The 22,264-nt window shown below is 27.1% G+C and overlaps 1 protein-coding gene across 2 annotated transcripts in view; it reads right to left on the bottom strand.

Annotated features, from left to right (window-relative positions):
• The window catches only part of LOC136075396 (phosphatidylinositol 3,4,5-trisphosphate 5-phosphatase 2A-like), a 94,041-nt gene that overhangs the window by 28,194 nt on the left and 43,583 nt on the right, over positions 1-22,264 (bottom strand). For both annotated transcript variants that reach the window (XM_065788431.1, XM_065788430.1), the window contains exons 15-23: positions 12,200-12,315; positions 11,650-11,730; positions 7,651-7,768; positions 7,479-7,575; positions 6,619-6,751; positions 5,399-5,498; positions 4,986-5,074; positions 3,582-3,663; positions 3,407-3,496 (exon numbers count right to left, since the gene is read on the bottom strand). In XM_065788431.1, the coding sequence (XP_065644503.1) occupies positions 3,407-3,496; positions 3,582-3,663; positions 4,986-5,074; positions 5,399-5,498; positions 6,619-6,751; positions 7,479-7,575; positions 7,651-7,768; positions 11,650-11,730; positions 12,200-12,315 (906 nt within the window). The remainder of the gene's footprint in view (positions 1-3,406; positions 3,497-3,581; positions 3,664-4,985; positions 5,075-5,398; positions 5,499-6,618; positions 6,752-7,478; positions 7,576-7,650; positions 7,769-11,649; positions 11,731-12,199; positions 12,316-22,264) is intronic.

A 22,264-nucleotide genomic window follows, 5' to 3' on the forward strand; every position in this document is an offset into this window, starting at 1 on the left:
TTATTATAAAAAGCTGGAAAACAACAATAAAACAAACTGCAAAAATGTTTTAACAACATAAAGAGCTTGTGTTAATAAAACGCGTTTAAAATAAAACGAAGTTAATTAATAGAACTGTTTTGAATAATAAATTAAAACATTATCACCATAAAACTTTAAATTTCATATTTGCACAAAAACATGCCGATTCGAATCTATAATCAATAGGCCAAGCAAGTAAGATCAAAGCAAAAAACATTAGATACGACATTATTTATAATTTACTGTTTCTTGATCTAGAGTACTACTAAAAATTTAAGTATAAGTAAGTTTTTCATTCAAATGGCATTTAATTGATGTTTTCATTCAATTTTTTCATTCCAATTGTTTTGCAATAAAGAGTAAAACAAAAAAATTTGGTTTAACAAAATGAATTATATTTCCATAAGTTTAAGAATATGCTTAAATTAACCTTTTTTTAGAAAAAAATTTCTTTAAACAGAAGTAAAATAATTTATTAAATTTACTTTAAAATTTGTATAATTGATTTTTTATTTTAGCTTTTGCAATCACTGGTTTAATGTTTGCAATAGATTATTTCTACTTTTTAAACTACTTTCAAGAAACAAAATATAATTCAAAACAATTCAAAACATTTACGATTTAAATATGGTTACTGTAGCTAAATATACATTTAAATTTCAACAACAATTCTCACTATGCTGGGTATTACATACGCCGCTGAATTAAATTTAAAAGTATTGAGCGTTAAAATTCTTTTTAAATTTATCTTTTAAGAAAGACTTTTTTTTTGAGTTTAGAAGACTAAAATTATTTTGCTTAACTAGATTTCTTTTTAAATAAAATTCCTAAAAACAACTTGCATATTTACAGAAAATATTTGATCTTGATATCGCTTTTAATAAAATATAAAAAAATGGTATCACGATTTTTATATTCTATTCGAAAATTCTTGTTAAAATAATTTTTAGTAAAAAGCTTATATATATATTTATATATTTTTTAAATTATTCACCTTCCCAAGGCAGAGAAGGTCGCTACAGTTGAGGAGGCTATTTTTGTGGTTATAACCCTCTCTTAACTCTATAACTCTTAACTAGATTTCTTTTTAAATAAAATTCCTAAAAACAACTTGCATATTTACAGAAAATATTTGATCTTAATATCGCTTTTAATAAAATATAAAAAAATGGTATCACGATTTTTATATTCTATTCGAAAATTCTTGTTAAAATAATTTTTAGTAAAAAGCTTATATATATATTTATATATTTTTTAAATTATTCACCTTTCCAAGGCAGAGAAGGTCGCTACAGTTGAGGAGGCTATTTTTGTGGTTATAACCCTCTCTTAACTCTATAACTCTGAAACATGAACCTCGATGAACAAGGTCGCTGCACAGAGAAACAATTTGAGCGCGGTACTACCAGCGCCGTTGTTGGGATCAAACTCGGAATTTTTTGCTTATGAGGTGAGTGCTCTACCACTACACCACTAACGCTTATATTATGTGTTAACAACATATAAGATATAAATAGATAAATTTACATAGTCAATTTTTGCGAGCTTTTGATTATGTTAAGTAAATTTTATGTTAAGTAACTGTAAGTTACTTTAGTAACTTAACTGGTTGTTTAGATTTAGTTTAAAAGTAAATATACTGTGATGTACTTTATTCACCATTCAGTAAATCAAACTAAATGTAACTTTAAAATAATATTGGCTTCCAAGCAGAGATTTAAAGTAATTTAAATTCAAAAGCGCTTTATGTTGAATAAAATCTCTGCACAAGAGAGCAAAGATCATACTTCTATTCAAAAGATAAATTTAGCGTGATGTACTTTATAACCCTTAATAAAAAACAGACAAAAACATTTCTTTTTAAGAATGGCCAAAAAAAAATTGCTAAATTAGATAAATAAAAAAAGTTGAAAAAAAAAAATCGCAAAAATAATTTTTTAAAGACAAAACTAATCGTGAATATGTGAAAAGCAATTGTGACTCGCGATCCCAATACGCCTTATTCGAGCCCTGTAACTGTTTGGTGTGGTTTTTGTTCAGTTGGATTGATTGATCCATATTTCTTTGAAAATAAATTTGGACACTCTGTTACTGTGAATGGTGCTTGTATTGAACAATGATTAGCAACTTTTTGTTTGCCAAATTGGAGATTAATCTGCAGAATATGTGGAACAATATGTCATACAGCTAAAGAAACAACCAATCTTTTAAAAGAGAAATTTGGTGATAATTTCTTGAAGAAGAATTGTTAACTGGCCATCAAGATCATGTGATCTTACACCATTACATTTTTAAAAATTTGTTAAGATTTTTTAAAAGCAAAGTTTACGCTAATAATTCTCAAACCATTCTCAACACCTGAAAGAAAACATAATAGAGCGAATTACTCAAATTGAACCACAATTATGTCATCATGTGTTGGAAAACTTTACTAAAATAATGGAGGCTTGTAGAGCTGCAAGAGGTGGTCACTTATCTGACATTCTTTCCCATTATTAAATGCCATGTGTCTACTTTAATATTCAATAAAAAATATTGGGTCTTTCAAAAAAATTACGTGTTTCATTAAAAAGTTAATCTAAATTGAAACACCCTTCCAATATATTATGCTAGCTCTCCCAAAGGCCAAGAAGGCCACGACAGTCGAGAAGGTTACTTCAACTGTGGTTACAATTATTGAACACGAACCTTAACAAACAAGGCTGCTGCGTAGAGAAACAAGTTGAACCCTGTATTACCAGGAACTCCAAACTGGTGGAAATCCAAACTTCTTGTTTATGAAGCAAGCGCTCTACCACTACACAACTACCACATTTTAGGTGCATATATATAAATATATATATTATACTGCTGGTTTAGGTGAGCAGTTTGTTGTCATACTGAAATAACCATCTGTGGGGGCTTCAGTACATACATTGACTGACAAATACCCTGATGCACAGCGGAGTGCTGCTACATTGACTGAGAGTCTGGCATGGGGCAGCAATCTTTTCTTTCATTATTCTTTATATTTTCTTCTTTTTCTGAAAATGCTTATTTAATTTAAGTAACAAAAATATGGTAAGAATTTCTTACATAAATATGCTATAGTAGATATATATATAAATATATATATATATATATATATATTTATATATGTATATGCATATGTATATATATATATATGTGTATATATATGTGTGTGTGTATATATATATATATATATAAATATAAATATATATATATATATATATATATATAAATATATATATATATATATATATATATATATATATATATATATATATATATATATATATATATATATATATATATATATATATATATATATATATATATGATAAATTTATTATATCCATAAATTTAAAACAATATGAGAACTCACTTTGTACATTCTGACAATGTGATAGCATATCAACATCAAATGTGGAAAATACTGCAGAATGATCACTTGTGAAAATTTCATCTGTGCAACCTAGCAAAAAACATTACAATATACAAATATACTCAAAAATTAATGGTTAAGATTTTATTTTTAAAAAACACATTTAGATGTATACCGTAAGCAGTATTTTGTATGTCAAGTTCCGGATATGATTTCCATAAAACCCTGTCACACCATGATGGTATGTTTGTTCTGTTCTGAAGTGAATAACATTTTAAAAAATTTTTTAAATTGAATTTGAAGTGTTTATATTCAAAATATAAATATATAAATACATGTGTGCATGTATATATACTTTATATATATATATATATATATATATATATATATATATATATATATATATATATATATATATATATATATATATATACACACACACCTATATTAATGTATACTAATGATAAATGTATACAATTAATATTTATTACTAATAAAAAGTGTTGTTGCTGCTGTGTTTTTAATGAACACTTAATATTAATTTGAGGAAACTAATTAAGTTTTATAGTCTTTTAAGAAACCAAAAAATTATAAATTTTTATAGAATACTTTTTTATATTTATATCTTTTTACTGTTTTCATAACCTAATTTTCATTGATTGCTAATTTATTTTTGTTTTATCAACTGAATTATTTAGGGATTAGATAGGTAGAACAGGCATGGCTTCCCCATTTTCTTACTGATTATTAAAAAAAAACATATCTTCTGATTTATCTTATATAGCATTAGACAATGGTGGTACAGTAACATTTTTCTTGCTGATGACAGCTGATTTTTTTAAAGCCATAAAATTTAAAAATTGTTTCATTGTTAAAAATTGCTTCCAATTAACTTTTTGGGACTGCTTTCAATTGCTCCATTAATGGCTTTTTATGTTTGTGATTACTTACTTAAGTGAAAAATTTAGTAAGTAATCACAAACATAAACAATAAATCTAATGTTAAATATATTAACTACATTTAGTATATAATTGTGTTATATTTATAAACTAAATAATAAAAATTACACTTTTTATATGTTTTGAAATATTAAATGTTTTTTTATATATATATATAAAATTTCACTAAAGTATCTCTACAATCTGATTTGGACCATTTGCACCATTGAAATAAGTACACCAATTATTTTGTGATATCAATCTTTCTGGAATAATTGATAACAATTATTTCAATTTTCTATGAATTTATTTTGCATATATCTGATCCATAGATTAGTAAAATTATTGATCAAATGGAAAACAAATCTAGATCAGGAATTATTTTAAATGTGTATCACCAATATTTAAATTAGCATTCAAGATTTTATGTCATCATGATCCCATGATTGATTCTGTTATTTGAAGAAAATGATCAGCAGAAAATTGAAAGATTATAATTTTCAAGTATGGTTTCTATAGTTCAGCCCACTGTCTGGTGAAGACTATGTTAAATTAATTAGTGCAGATACATTAGCAGCAGGGAATGTTTGTATATATAGTTATAGCATTTATACATTTATTAATCCTAAAAAATGCTTACTCCTGTTCGCTTTACTTCAGTCCAACAATATACCAACCGATTTCCTCTAGCATATCTGTAAGTTGGTGAAAAAGTCAGGTCCTCTTCTGCTAAAATTTATAAAAAATAACTTGCTCAAGTTACTAATTGTATATATAATAATATATTATTAATGTAAATCTTTTTCATATTAACAAAAAATATAATCAAAATAAAAGCAATTAAAAATTCTATATAAAAATTAAACCTATTTAAATTGAAAAAAACTAATTGTAAAATAATTATAAAATAGTAAAATAAAATTTATGGAAAAGTAAAACTCAAACATCTATGCAGTGAATTTCACGTGTTAAAAATTTAAACAACACTTAATAGAAGGGGCATAAAATTTTTTTTTGTAAACAAAAGAAAAAAAAATTGCAATAAATACATACAACAATGCACAAAGGCATTTCCTTTCTTAATTTCTGCTAGAAGTTGGTCAGCACTTTCAAGTTTACTCCAACTTTTTGTGGTTATGCATTTGATTGTAGTCTAAAATTGAAAAAAAAAAAAAAAAACAAAAGTACCTACCAATTTGTTTTGTTAACAAAAAATTTTAAAGATTTTTTTAATAAAAAGACATTAATGGAACCTTGTTTTAATCTTAAAACTTTTTTTCATGAAAAAAAAGTTGTAAGATTTAAACAAAATAGTTAATTAAAAAAGACTTTATTAGGTAGAACAAGATATAATAGCCAATTAAGCAGCAACAAGTATTTGCAAAAAAGTTAAAGAAACCTTACAACAATGTTTACAGCAACTTGTGACAAGCTTTAAAAGAAAAAAAAGGATCATCAAAACACCTTTTTACATTAATTCTTAGCAATAAAAAAGATTATCAGGAGAGCTGTTAAAAAAAAAAGAAAGAACTGTTGAAAACAACAGCTGCATAAGAAGGAAATAATAATAGTTGCATAAAATGTTGTGAGAAGACTGAGTGTTAGTAAAAAATCTACAAAAAAAATATCACGAAAAAAAAAACAAGCATAGCAACACATAAACTCAAATTCTTATTCAAAGTTTAAATTCTTTGTTTTTTCTATTTTTATTAATTTAGATTTTTTTTTAAAATTATTTTGTAAAAGGCAAAGGAAATTTTGGAAAATACATGAATAAAAAAAAAAAAAAAAAGTTAACAAAAAGTAGTCAAGACTTATTAATGACTTTAATTTTAATTTAGCTTTTAATTTCATATTTATTTGTATTTTTAAGATTTTAAAAATTGAGTTAAGAGTAAGTACAACATTAAAAAATTTATTTATTAAACTTTATTTCATTAATTTTAGTTTCAAACTTAAATTCTTCAATTTTTTTTTTAATATTTACTTGAACTCCTGGATAAGTTTCTCAATGATTAGGCAAGCTTTTTTTTTTTAAAAGAAGTCAAGACTAAAGTTATTTTCATAGCATAAAATTTATGAATAACTAGTTTTTGCTTTTATCTTTTAACATATATCAATACTCTAATATTAGTCATAAATTTGTCAAATGTTTCGTATAAAGTTATGTTGTGTATGTAGCCTTTTTTTTTGCATATAACTTTGTCTTGTGTAACATTTCAACAATTTATAAAGAGATGTTTAAGGCATTTCTAAGCAACTAATAAACTTACATCAACATCAAGATCAATTCTGTAATTTAAATCACCAAACCAAAACAAGTAATGAAAAGATAAAGACAAATCAAAGCAATCTTTCTGACCAAGATTCAGACCCCGCAAGATGCTATGATAGTTTTGATTTCGTCTAAAAATACAAAATACTACATATATACAACAACAACAACAAAAAATTCAGAAATTGCGTGTAAATATTACACACGAATTTGTAAACTTGCCAATTTCATGAAATCAGCAAGTATAATATTTTGCAGATTTTGTGAAATCAGCAAAATTTTACGTATTTCATGAATTCGGAACTTTTATTGCCGAATTCTCGAAATACGCAGAACCTTAGAATAGTCATGTAAACCCAGAAGATTATTTTGCGGTCTGTGGAGCTACAGAGTTCAATCAGAAACTGAACAGCAGTCTTGATTGACAGAAAATCTAATCTCGTCGTTGGCCAGGTTATATCGTATTTTGCACCTCTTTCTTTCTTCAATTATCACCTATTAAATTAGCTGGATCTCTACATTACACACACACACACACACACATATATGTATATATATTTATATATTATATATAAACAAAGGAGTTTTATTTTTTAAAGCATAACACAATCTTTTGTAAAACAATATTAAAATTAAATTATTCTATGTAAAATTAGAATACCTCAAAACTATATATATATATATATATATATATATATATATATATATATATATATATATATATATATATATATATATATATATATATACACATATATTATATACAAACAAAAAAGTTTATTTTTTTTAAACATATTACTACTTCTTGTAAAACTTAACAAAATTAAAATTAAATTACTCTGTATAAAATAAAAATACCTCAAAACGTGCTCATTTCCGGAAGTCAAATGACAATTGACAAAACAAAATGATGTTTGATCAACATAAAAAGAAACACCAACAGCTCCTTTATTACCTATATTAAAAATAACAAAAATTTTCAAAAAATTTAAAAAAAAATCTTGTCTGGAGTTTAAATAGGAAGCCATACCTAAAGCATTGGCGATTCCTGTTTTTACTGACGAGTGCTTTACTTTGCTAACAAGATTTATCAGTTCAGATTTAACTACAATAACAATGCATATACCCCACAAAGATGCACATTTCACCTTAAAAAGCAAAGTTGTGTATAAAAAACATAGCATACAAAATATAAATAACAGATGTGAAATATTGTGTACACAACACTATTTAAAAAAACCGAATGTAGCTAAAAGTCTAAAAAAACATGTAGTCTAAAATAAATGGGAAGAAAAACATTTGAAAAAATGTTTTTTTCAACTATCTTAACTTATCAATAAAATATTATGAATATAATAAACACAAACAAATGTTAAGTATTATATAAAATTTGATGTATTAATCAAATTTAAATTGAAAAATAGAATATAAACAAATGACAAAATGTATGCAACAGTAAAATGAATAAGCAAAAGATGTAGTATTGAAGTAAATAAGGGAGATAACTTTTAAAGTTTAATTAATTTTTATTGATTACCAATTAACATATCAAAATACTTGCTTCCTAATACTTTGTATTTCTTGTAATTGCACATTTCACCTAAGCAGGTGAAATAACAAGAAAAAGGAAGTCAATAAATATCTATCTATAAAAAATTAAATGTAACATAAAAGAAAAATGATATTGATTAATTGGATAGAATATTAGAGAAGGTATTGAAGTATAGGAATTGAAATTCCAAAGTTTAGGTTCTAACGTTCCCTAAGGTTGAAGGGGTTAATTTTACCTTAAACAAACTTATAAATATATATATATAATTATTTTAATTCAAAAGACATAAGTGAAAATATATATTAAATCAACTAGCTATCTAATGTGGAAATATGGGCTGTACTATATACTGCTGTCATCTATACTTTCAAATTTATTTGACAAGTGCATATCAGAATCTTGCTTTCCAACCTGCTAGAAACTGGCATCTATCATCTATATTTTCAAAAACTCTAGAGAGTGAGCTGACTCATTTAACTACTGTCCTATTAGTCTTCTTCCTATTATAAGCAAGGTTTTTGAGTCTTGAATTAAAAAACACTTAATCTCTCATCTTTAATCTAATAACTTACTTTCTGATCATCAATATGGATTTTGATCTTCTTGTTCTATTCCTGATTTGTTAACAGTAATAACTAATAGGTTTTATCGTGCATTAGATAGATGTGGAGAGGTTAAGGGTATTGATGTTGACATTTCTAAAGCTTTTGACAAAGTTTGGTATACTAGTCTTCTCTATAAGTTTTCTTCTAACAGTGTATCAGGTAACATCTTTAAGATTATTAAATTCTTTCTTACCAATCATAGTATTAAAGTTGTTCTTGATGGAAAGCACTCTTCTTCATTTTTTGTACTTCAGGTGTTCCTCAAGGTCCTATCCTCGGCCCTATACTCTTTATAATTTACATTAATGATCTTTCAAATGTTTTAACATCTAAGGTGGCATTGTTTGCTGATGATACTACCATTTATTCTTATCTTGATCAGAAGTCAACACTCTAGGATTGCTTGGAGGGGGGATTTGAGCTTGAAAAGGATCTCATTTCTGCTTTAGTAGTGGCTGGTGAACTTTAATTCAGATAAAACTTAACTTTTTTCAGCTAATCGCTATTTCAATAATCTAAATCTTCCGATATTTACGAATGGTAATGTACTTGATGGGTCATCTACCCTTCATTTTCTAAGATTAACTCTTACTTCCAATCTTTCTTGGAAACCATATACCAAATCCATTGCAAAAATAGCATCTGCTAAGGTTGCATCTCTTTATTTATTTCTTTTTCTCTATAAATCTCAAACCTGTCCTTCTATGGAATATTGTTGCCATATCAGTAGCAGATCATCCAATGATGCACTTTCTTTTTTAGACAAGGTGCAAAAACGCATGGTTAACATGATTGCTTTTGCAGCCAATTTTCAACCGCTGTCAAATAGGCGTAATGTTGCTTCTCTTTCTCTTTTCTATAAATACGATGATGGGCATTGCTCTAAAGAGCTAGCGCCTCTTGTGCCATCTACTAAAATCCATTCTTGTGTTACTTAACATTCAATTAAGTCTCATCCTTTTACTGTGACTGTTCCTAAGTGCTCCAAAAATTCTTATTAGTCTAATTTTTCCCTCAAAAATCAGCTTTTTGGAATTTGCTTTCTTCATCTTGTTTTCCTGATTCATATAACTTGTAATCTTTTAAGTTGTCTGTCAATTGTTATATTTTACCAACTAAATAATAAAACATATATATAATGTATGCATGCTTTATGTAATATAGTCCAGAACAGATTTATAACTTCACCAAAAAGTCAGTTTCGAATATAAATAAATTATTTTTACTAAATTATCTAACTGCTTAGCTTGAATAACATTTCATTTGTAATACAGTCTGGTTTAATTTCAATAATTGATTTGAAAATTTTAGAAAAATGATGCAACAAAATTTCACTTCAATTTTGTTTAACAAAATTTGATGATGTGTTTTATAATAATTTGAATTTATTATTAATATTTCGTTTTATTGCCGCAATTCTTAAAAAACTGTAATATTTTAATTGCCATACCTTTTGAATGTTTTGTGAAATCAGCAAAAGATATGTTCGTCCAAAATTAGACAATTGCCTTTTTCAATTCATCGACATTTAAATATTGTTTCCCTTCTGTATAAACTTGTCTTTCTAATTTGCACCAAATGTCTTTGATAGGATTTAAATTGGGTAAGAGCGCTGGCCTTTCCATTAAATTTTTTTGCATGGGATGTTTGAAACTTAACATGGAACTTTGCTCAAATATCATTCTTTTTTTAAAATAACTGAACAATAACTAAAAATAACGAAACACAAATCATTACTCTTTCACTTCCAATAGCTCTTCATTTTTGAAAATATTATCTTTTTACTGATGTCATGTCAGTAATAATTGAAGCCATCTGGATTATTAAGATTGATTTTTTTTCATCAGACCACACAAATTTTGCTATTCATTTTTCCAAGTCATATGGTTCTTGACTCATTAAAGACAAATGCGCTTGGGCGCTTCAGTTAGTGCAAGAGATATGTGTTTTTTTGCATATCTGAGAACGCTTGATTTGTTTATTGCATGATTCACCATCCATCTTGAGCATTTCAATCCCAAATCATGGCTAATTTGTCTCACAGAGACTGTGGGGTTGGTAGCAGCATGCACAATTGGAGAGTTTGTCGCAGTTGAGAGCTGTAAGGATCAGTCTTCTACCACTTCGATGCTTTGTGCAATAATTTGTTGGATCATTTACAAAATTATTGATCAAACGCGGTGGGCATCTCAGCTTACAAGCGATTGTCCTGTTTGATAGACTCAATGACATGTAGTCCTTAATCTTGCTTTTTTCTTCATAAGAGAGAGTAATTCCACTTTGCATTTGTTAAAATGTATTTAATTCAATAAATTTAAAAACGAAATTCACTACTTTTTATTTTTAAGCTTTTGATTTAATTTAGATAACATATAATTAGATAATTATACACCATGGTTTTAAATGATTTTATAATTTGAATTGATTAAAGTATAATTACATTCAATTAAAGTATTTTATTTATTTCAAAAAGCGATCAACAAATAGAATTTATATATATATATATATATATATATATATATATATATATATATATATATATATATATATATATATATATATATATACACACACACATAAAGATAAACAAAAAAATATATATAATTAGATAACATATATACATATATAAAGATAAACAAAATACTTCAATTGAATGTAATTATTCTTTAATTTAGCGGAGAATCAGCATTTTTTATGCATTTAGGGCAGACAAAAATTAAAACGATATGTAAAACAAACAAAATATGAAAAAAATTAATAATTAAGAAATTAAGAAATTAATAAAAAAGAAAAATCAATAATATTAAACTTTGTTAAAACAAAAGCAGAATTGTTAAAATAATAGAAAATGAATTTACAATAATGTTCTTACCAACTTAAACTCTCTGTTATATATATTAGTAAGATCAGTTATTATTCTTTTAACCCATTCTTTTTGATGATACGCACTTTTCTGAAATAAATAAGAAATCAGTTTTTTAAAAACACACACTTTCCTAAAATAGATACAAAATCAGTTTTGTTAAAAAAAAACTTGAAATAAATAGGAAATCAGTTTTATTAAAAATTGTTGAAAAAAAAATTAAACAACAAAAATGAATATATGACTTTTCATCCCCAAGTATAAAAGTTAATGAATATAAAATGTAGTATATAAAAAATATTTTTTCTGAATTATGTTCTTCAGTTTTTTAATCTAAATAAAAACTATAATAAAAATAAAATAATTTTAAGTGAAAAAATTAAAAACGTTAAATTCAAAACTATTGTTATGCTCCTTATTTAAAAGATTTACACAAATATTTCAATATTTGGAACAGAAAATATATATTTATTATTATTATACTTTATATCTCAATATTTGTTCATGTCTATACAAAATATCAAGTCATTTTTAAAATATTAATAATGAATATCAAAACCTGTGTTCCAATAGCATAAATATCAGAAGCCAAAGGTGGCAGTTCAGAGTTTTGTGCTTTTCCACTCCCAAAACAGTTAAACCAATCAGTTATATTTGGTGGAGCATCAGCATCTCCTAACAACAAAAAGAAATTTTTCATTTTTCAATTTACAACAAACTATGTATAAACAATCACCAGCAAAAATTTATTCAAAATAACATTGTTTCGTACATATAGAGAACAATAAATTTTACGTTATATATTTATATTAATTTAAAAAAAAATCATGCCAAAAAAGTTAAAAACTAAATATAAGTAAGTAATAACATAAGTTTAAATAAAATAATAAAAATACTAAATTAAAAGTAAATAAAAACTAAATTAAAAGAAGCCAACACTCTCTGATTGCTTGGAAGGGGCATTTGAGCTTGAAAAGGATCTCACTTCTGCTACAGCATGGGGCTCACAGTGGCTGGTGAACTTTAATTCAGATAAAACCCTATTTTTTTCAGCCAATCGTTATTGCAATAATTTAAATCTTCCTATATTTATGAACGGTAATGTACTCGATGAGTCATCTACCCTTCATCAGAGTTAATCCTAGAGATTAACTCTTACTTCCAATCTTTATTGGAAACCATACATCGAATCCGTTGCAAAATTGAGTTGCTCAATAAAGAGATGCAACCTGCTAAGGATGCATCTCTTTATCGAGCTCAACACTTTCTTACTCCAAATTCTATTCTCTATCTCTATAAATCTCAAATCTGGCCTTGTATGGAATACTGTTGCCATATCAGGGGCAGATCTTCTAATGATACGCTTTCTCTTTTAGACAAGGTGCAAAAACGCATTGTGCACATAGTCGGACCTGCTCCTGCAGCCAATCTTTAACCATATTCACATTGTCGTAATGTTGCTTCTCTTTCTCTTTGCTACAAATACTATACTGGGCACCGCTCTAAAGAGCTAGCATCTCTTGTGCCATCTACTAAAATTCATTTTCGTGTTACTTGTCATTCAATTAAGTCTCATACTTTTTCTGTGACTGTTACTAAGTGCTCCAAAAACTCTTATTTGTCTAATTTTTTTCCTCGAACATCAGTTCTTTGGAATTCGCTTCCTTCATACTGCTTTCCTGATTCATATAATTTGCAATCCTTAAAGTTGTCTGTTAATTGTTATCTTGCTCTACAATTTTCATCTTTTCTCTTCAAGTAACTTCAAACTCTTATTAGTGGTTGCTTATAGCCTTGTTGGAAGCAAAGATGCCTTGACATCACATTAAATCTCAAAGACCATACTTTTCAATCATATTCCAAGCCCGCAAATTTTTTAAACTATATTCCTGCTGATTCAAACCACTTGTCCAATATTTTAAACAGCTACCGCATTCAATTGAGTTAAGAGTCTGCAAATTGGTCAAGTGAAGAAATTTTTTGAAGATCTACTTCTATGTACAATGCCGCACTGTTAAAGTTCGGCTTTTATTACAATCTTTTATACCGCCCTAATTCAGGCTTGGCCAGGAAGGCATGCAATTTCATGCTAAAATATGACCACAAAAATACTATTTGATTTTGACAACATGATCACGGGTTTTAAGATGTTTTGAAAATTTGTATACATTATACAAATTTGCTAAAAAATTTTAACTATCAAATAAACTATAAAAATCCTAAAAGCAAATAAATAAAAAAAATAAAATAATAATAACTTAACTAAATCTAAAATCAAATTTTATTTTCAGATAAGCTATTTTTAATAAAAATAAAATTTAAACATAAATAAAGTAAGTAATAAACCGATATAACGATAAGATTCTGTTTTATTAAATTTTATTTATACTTAAATAAAATTTAAATAAATTTTAATTAAGTATAAATAAAATTTAAATAAATTTAAATGGAAAAAAAAAAATTTCTTATTTAAAAATCTCTTTAAACTTTTTATTTTCTTTCTTTAACACACTTTCTGACAAGCTATTTTAAAGGATGCTTTATTTCTTTGCCAAGACATAAACCCTGCAATGATTAATTTTTGGTGGGGCTGTTTTGTGTGGTTTCATTCCCATTGTCAAGGCTAGATATCAAAGTTTCAAAAATTAAAAAATCTATAGAATTTTTTATACTGACAAAAAATAAGCACTACGAGTATACTCGTACTTTGTACAGGAGAAAAGTACGAGTATACTTGTAACACGGTGACTAGTAATATAGCTTATTTGATGCATTATTATTATAAATAGTGTTTTAACTTTTTTGCGCATGGAAATGCACATTGGCTGTTATCATGAGTAAAAAAGGTAATTTATATTTTGTTTTCTTAAATCTAAATTGTTGTGTTTTTTAGACTAGAATCTAATGTATATTTGATAACTACATTATACTGCATCTTATTAATAATGTGAAAAAAATTTGAAGCACACACTAAAATGTTTTTTAATATATTAAAAAACATTTAAATGTGCACTTTGAATTTTTTACACAGTATACTAGTTAATGTGTTTTATAAAGAAGTAATTGTACTTTTAAAAATAAATAATTTATAACTCAATCTAATTCATATTAGGTCAACACAGATATTCTGCAATTTAAACAACACATATAGTTGCGGAAGATTGTGAGGATAGTGAAGATAATGATATTGAAGATTCGGATTCATTTTTCGCTTACACTACTACATCTCCACTGCATCAGAATCAAATTCTGAAGATAATAACACTGAAAAAAGTGATGACGATCAGTTGGGTTATTCCATATCAAATCACCTAAAGGCTTCCAGGGTACCACCTCAGATTTGGTTTAAATTTTGACCACATACAGATCTTATGAAAAAAATACAATCCAGTAAATTTCAGCCTGATTGACCAATTTGTTCAAAAGTTATGATTGAATTAAAAATGACCAAAATCCGAAAAATTTGTATATCAGGAGCTTACAGCAGTTTTTTTCGATTTTTGACAAACCATAACTTTTTAAATAAAGATGGTGATCACCTGAAATTTTGTAGGGTAATAGTTTTTCATCGAAATAATCCATTATTGCAGTTGTTTTTGACTGATTTTTTACAGTTTTTGAGTTATTGTACCTTAAAGTTGCTAAATATTGCAACATAAATATTTTTTCGAACGTTAACGTGTTACAGTTTAATACTTACTTACAGAAAGTGAATTTTTTCATTACCTTTGTTTACTTAGGGTCACCACTTGTTAGAATAATCAAAACTATGCATTAAAACTTTGCTGGTATAGAAAATAGCGTAAACAGTTGAAATAAATTATGAAACTTTTTAATGTTGAGGTTCTATATATAGACAATCACCAAAAAAAATTTAAAGACCTATACTCTATTGTATGACATGATTGTAGCCTTTTGAGAGTGATGATATTTTTAAAAGGAGAACAAAAAAATACCACTTACCACATACAAAATTTATACCTCAATATTTATACAAAATATACTGTAAATAAGTGCACTCAAAGAGTAAGATAATCAGTTAAAAGAAAAAGTATGTATACATGAAACTAATTAGGTTATCTCTGATTTATACAACTCATAATACTGTCATAGTCATTACTAGCAAGAATATAGTTACGAGCACTTATTCTTTTAATCAATGGAACACTAATTTGACATATTATATTGTCAAATGGAACCCAACACTGAATTGATCGTGCATCGTTTGTCCATTTTAAATTTAATTTGTTTCTTTGCTTAAACTTCACATTAATGTCTTGGTTTTCATTACAAATATCAACCACAAGTACTATTCTTCATCGTAAAAGCATGCAATATATTTACCGGGTTGAAAATTTGAAGGATTTTTTTAAATCAAATTAACATCATTTAACACATGAGTATCATAGACAGTATCACTAGAGATTCTTCGTAAAAACAATTTCTCTCCGTCTGGTACAAAACAGTGATAGCTTCTTGTTTCCAGAACTGTGCGCATCCCTTCATATCGTTTCTGAAGGTTAAAAGTTGTTTCATGGTTATTGATATCATCACTTGAAAGATAAAATATGTTAACGCCTTTGATGTTTTTTTGAGCCCATGTAAACAGATCTTGTGGTGTGAGAATCTGATTTGTAATTGCTGCTTGTAGACTAGCTTTTGCTGCTTCTCTTTTTATAGTTTCAAAAGGAGAATGTTATTAGACTATGAGCTAGCCTTAGGTCATAGTCTAATAATTAGTCACAGGGATGACAGTAGTATATTTTTTATTTATCTGTGAATGAGTATATTCAGTTTTCTTTTTAATGACATAATCTCTTAATTTGTACTAATAATAATGACATAATCAGAATCATAATCAGTGTCTGATATTTGTTAGTTTCTTTGAGATTTGATATGTTTGTCTTTTTTAAACTTTTTAGATTAGTAATGAAAATAAAAAAATAGTAAAAAATGACAGAGAAATGTTGTGTGGGAAAAGCTTTAAATGAAGATTGCGACAAAACGTATTATTATAGAATAATTGGAAGAATAAAACTATAAGATATTGTGAACACAGATGTAGAAGTTTTAATTCAAAGAATTGGACACACTTTTGAACTAAATGAGGACATGTTTTCACCATGAAAAAGCCTATATTTCTAAATATGAAGCGCTTCAAAAAGAGTGCTGTGATTCGTTTTTTTTTGTTTTTTTTGTTTTTTTTTGTTTCAAACATCTTCGCTTCCAACAAGGCTGCAAGCAGCCACTAATTAAAGTTGGAAGTTACTGAAAGAGAAAAGATGAAGATTGTAGAGCAAGATAACGATTGACAGACGACTTAAAAAATTGCAAATTATATGAGTCAGGAAAGCAAGATGATGGAAGCGAATTCCAAAGAGCTGATGTTCGAGGAAAAAAACTAGACGAATAAGCGTTTTTGGAGCACGTAGGAACAGTCACAGAAAAAGGATGACACTTAATTGAATGACGAGTAACACGAGAATGAATTTTAGTAGATGGCACAAGAGATGCTAGCTCTTTAGAGCAGTGCCAATAGTATTTGTAGAAAAGAGAAAGAGAAGCAACATTATGACGATGTGATAATGGTTGGAGGTTGGCTGCAAGAGCAGGTCCAACTATGTTTACAACGCGTTTTTGCACCTTGTCTAAAAGAGAAAAGGCATCATTAGAGGATCCGCCCCAGATATGGCAACAATATTCCATACAAGGCTGGATTTGAGATTTATAGAGATAGAGAATAGAATCCGAAGTAAGAAAGTGACGAGCTCGATAAAAAGATGCAATCTTAGCAGATGCTAATTTTGCAACTGATTTGATATATGGTTTCCAAGAAAGATTGGAAGTAAGAGTTAATCCTAGAAGATGAAGAGTAGGTGACTCATCGAGTACATCGCCGTTCATAAATATAGGAAGATCTAAATTATTGCGATAATGATTGGCTAAAAAAAAATTGAGTTTTATCTGAATTAAAGTTCACCAGCCACTGTGAGCCCCATGCTGTAGCAGAAGTAAGATCCTTTTCAAGCTCAAATGCCCCCTCCAAGCAATCAGAGGGAGTTGGTTTTTTATCACGACAAGAATAAATGGTAGTGTCATCAGCAAACAATGCCACCTTAGATATATCAGAAAATATCTGGAAGATCGTTAATGTAAATTAAAAAGAGTATAGGGCCAAGGATAGAACCTTGAGGAACCCCTGAAGTTACAGAATAAGAAGAACAGTGTTGACCATCGAGGACAAATTTTATGCTACGATTGGAAAGGAAGGATTCGATGATCTTAAAGATGTTGCCGGATACACCATAAGAAGAAAGCTTATGGAGAAGACCAGCATGCCAAACTTTATCAAAAGCTTTTGAAATGTCGAGAGCGATGGCCTTAACCTCTCCACCTTTATCTAATGCATGATAAAACCTGTCAGTTATTACTGTTAACAAATCAGCTGTAGAACGAGAAGATCGAAATCCATATTGATGGTCAGAAAGTAAGTAAAATCCATATTGAAGGTCAGAAAGCCCACAAGAAAAAAATTATTAAGGGATTTTTTAAAGTCGATATTTTAACAGCAAGTCAACTTAAGATCAAACCTGGTCAACAACTTTGCACTAACTGTTTGAATGAATTCAAACTTGAACAAGTTACAGGAAAATTTAGTCAAGAAGATGAAGACAAAGATGTTGATGATGAGAGGTTTAGTTCTTCAGACCTAAATAAGACAGTTTTAAATAAGAGTGTTTCTTTACTGGAAATATCTCCTCTAAAAAATGTAAGTAAACGTGACAAATTAGAATATGGAAAGCAAAAAGTTAAAAAACTGGAAACAAGTATGACAAACCTAGTAGCATCAGCATTGGATATAAACCCAAAAGGAATAATATCTAAAAAAAAGCAAAAGTGCATTAACTGTAAAGATTTAGACAAACTTTTAGATGCAATAAAGGAAAAATTAAAAATCAGTTTGAATGAAGAAAAAGTTCAGTTACTAACATTAACTCCTGATAGTTGGTCAATTAAAAAAACTTGCAATGCATTTTCAGTTTCAGACCAGCTTGTTAAGAAAGCCAGAAAGCTGAAAAATGAAAAGGGAATACTTGCTAAACCTGAGGCTAAAAAAAGACATTCTTTGGAGGATATTGTTAAGCAGAGAGTCATCGCAATATATGAATCTGACGAATACACTAGACAATGTCCAGGACTTTCTTTCTGTGCGTATAAATAATGTTAAAGTTAATAAACAAAAAGGCTTAATATTAGTTTGTTTAAAAGAACTTCATCACGAATTTAAGAAGTTATACCCTGAACATAAAGTCGGATTCAGCAAGTTCTGTGAACTAAGGCCAAAGTGGTGCCTTACTGTTGATAGTAGTGGAAGCCACTCAGTTTGTGTATGTTCTTACCATCAAAATGCTAAGTTGATGTGCTCTGCTCTTCCTAACAGCCATTTAATATATTACAAAGATTTAATGAAAGTATGTGTTTGTAATATAGATAGTCGAAACTGCATGTTTCATCTATGTTCCAACTGCCCTGGTAAAATAAATTTGAAGACTTACTTAGAAAATGTGTTTGAAAAGAATGATTTTGATTTTGATGATCAGATCACATATAAACAATGGGTGTCAACTGACCGAACTGCACTTATTACAGTCCAAACAAGCATTAGTGAATTTATTGAAACTTTAATTGAAACTTTGTATGACCTTTGTCACCACCACTTTATCAAAGAAGCACAGTCTTCCTACTTATCAGAGGCAAAACAAACATTAGACCAATATACCTGCATTATTCTGATGGATTCTGCAGAAATCTATAGTTTTCTTGTACAAGATGCTATACAAGGGTTTTACTGGCAAGCCGATCAAGCTACCTTACACCCATTTGCTGTTTATTACAAAGATGAAAAAGATCACCTTAAATGTGAATGCTATTGTTTAATTTCTGACCATCTTTGTCATGACCAATCAGCAGTCCATTGCTTTCTCACAAAGTTGCACCCTATGGTCAAAATCAAAATACCCACAGTGAATAAAGTTAAATACTTCAGTGATGGTACTGCCTCACAATATAAAAACTACAAATGTCAATTAAACTTAATCACCAAATAAATGCTGAGCATCACTTCTTTACTACGTCACATAGCAAAGGTCCATGTGATGGAATAGGAGGAACTATAAAAAGAGAAGCAGCAAAAGCTAGTCTACAAGCAGCAATTACAAATCAGATTCTCACACCACAAGATCTGTTTACATGGGCTCAAAAAAACATCAAAGGCGTTAACATATTTTATCTTTCAAGTGATGATATCAATAACCATGAAACAACTTTTAACCTTCAGAAACGATATGAAGGGATGCGCACAGTTCTGGAAACAAGAAGCTATCACTGTTTTGTACCAGACGGAGAGAAATTGTTTTTACGAAGAATCTCTAGTGATACTGTCTATGATACTCATGTGTTAAATGATGTTAATTTGATTTAAAAAAATCCTTCAAATTTTCAACCCGGTAAATATATTGCATGCTTTTACGATGAAGAATAGTACTTGTGGTTGATATTTGTAATGAAAACCAAGACATTAATGTGAAGTTTAAGCAAAGAAACAAATTAAATTTAAAATGGACAAACGATGCACGATCAATTCAGTGTTGGGTTCCATTTGACAATATAATATGTCAAATTAGTGTTCCATTGATTAAAAGAATAAGTGCTCGTAACTATATTCTTGCTAGTAATGACTATGACAGTATTATGAGTTGTATAAATCAGAGATAACCTAATTAGTTTCATGTATACATACTTTTTCTTTTAACTGATTATCTTACTCTTTGAGTGCACTTATTTACAGTATATTTTGTATAAATATTGAGGTATAAATTTTGTATGTGGTAAGTGGTATTTTTTTGTTCTCCTTTATATTTATGGCACTAATATTAGGTAGCTTTTTTTTTAATTAAAATAAATAAGTTGAACTTTTAAAGAGTTTACTTATTGATCTGCTATTTATTATTAAAATATATAAAGACATACTTCTGCATAAGAATTAACTGCAAAGGGAAAACCCAAACATAACATTTATAACTCAATATCAGTTATTTGAAAGAACTTTTTTGTATTGACATATTTATATTTAATAATTACAAAAGCACATTAATCAGACCAGTATTTAAAAAACAAAAATCTATAAGCTGGAACTTACCTTCGAGAAAAAAGGCATTAAAAACTATAAAGTTTTTCACAAATACCTCAATAAATAATTTGTTCTGGAAAGTTTGATTTACATGAAACTTATTTTTCAAAGATTTTTTATATGAACACAACTTGTCTCGGCACTTAGTGATCACTTTAACGGTCAAAAAATAAATAAAAAACTATCAACTATTTTTTTTTAACATTTTGGTTTTAACAAAGTCTTTGCATACTACTCATAAACAAGTTAATCATTTCTAATTGATGTTTAATCAATAATAAGGATAAAACTTTTGTTAAAAAGCTATTTAAAAACTGAATTGTAAAAAAAAAGTTATATGTAATACAATTAAATTTATTAAAATATTTTTTTACTTTTTTAAACATAGTTTGTAAATTTTAGCAGTAAAAAAATTTATAAAACAAAGCGTTTTAAAATTTTTAAAAGAGTTTAATTGAATTTCATAAAATAAATTTATATTTATTAATAACTAATAATAGATTTAATTTAAATTTAATAAAATAAATTAAAATTAAAAACTTTTTAAAAAACAGAAAATAAAAAAAAGTTGATTTATCTTTTTTTTTTTTTATCTAATAAATAAAATATTTCATTAATTTTGTTTACAGCAATTAATTACAGTTTAATGTTTTCTGCATAAACAGTTCTAAAAGACTGTTTAAGTAAACTAATTGAAAAATGTTTTTGTGTAACGTAAATTGCCCTATGCGTATGTGAAATTGCCATTTCGTATGTAAAATCCAAATAGAGTAACACTTTTTAACAAGGCCCGTGATATGCGAAACCCTTTTAAATAAAGTAACAACTTACATCTAAAGATTGTTTTATAAACACGTACATTTAAAAGTTAAAAAAAAGATTCTTAACAATTCTTCACAGTCAAGTAAACAAAAGAAAAAATAATTTAAGCCTTACTTTAAAAAGTTTATATAATTCTTTTATTTTAAGATATTTATAATAAAAAATACTTATATAAATATAAAAAAATATGTACAATATTCATTAATAATCATTATTAAGAACCAAAGTTATTTAATTCAAACAACATTCAAAAAAGTTTGTCTTTTTTTTCTTCTCAACAAAACCTTTTTTCTTTTTGAGTGTTTTAACTTATATAAAGATTTATATAAAGTTTATTTTATAGAGACAACCATTGTTTAAAATTGTCAGTTATTAAATTTATATATATATATTATATATATATATATATATATATATATATATATATATATATATATATATATATATATATATATATATATATATATATATATATATATATATAACTCCATAAACTTTTTAATAGAAACACAATAAAAATAAGTTACAGCTGTATGCCTAATATGAAATCTATTTAAAATGCACACAATTGTCCTATTATAATACCTAACCTTTATCAAACTAATATGGTAA

The sequence above is a fragment of the Hydra vulgaris genome, chromosome 01 (assembly GCF_038396675.1).
Source record: "Hydra vulgaris chromosome 01, alternate assembly HydraT2T_AEP".
In the NCBI taxonomy this organism is placed as follows: Eukaryota; Metazoa; Cnidaria; class Hydrozoa; order Anthoathecata; family Hydridae; genus Hydra; species Hydra vulgaris.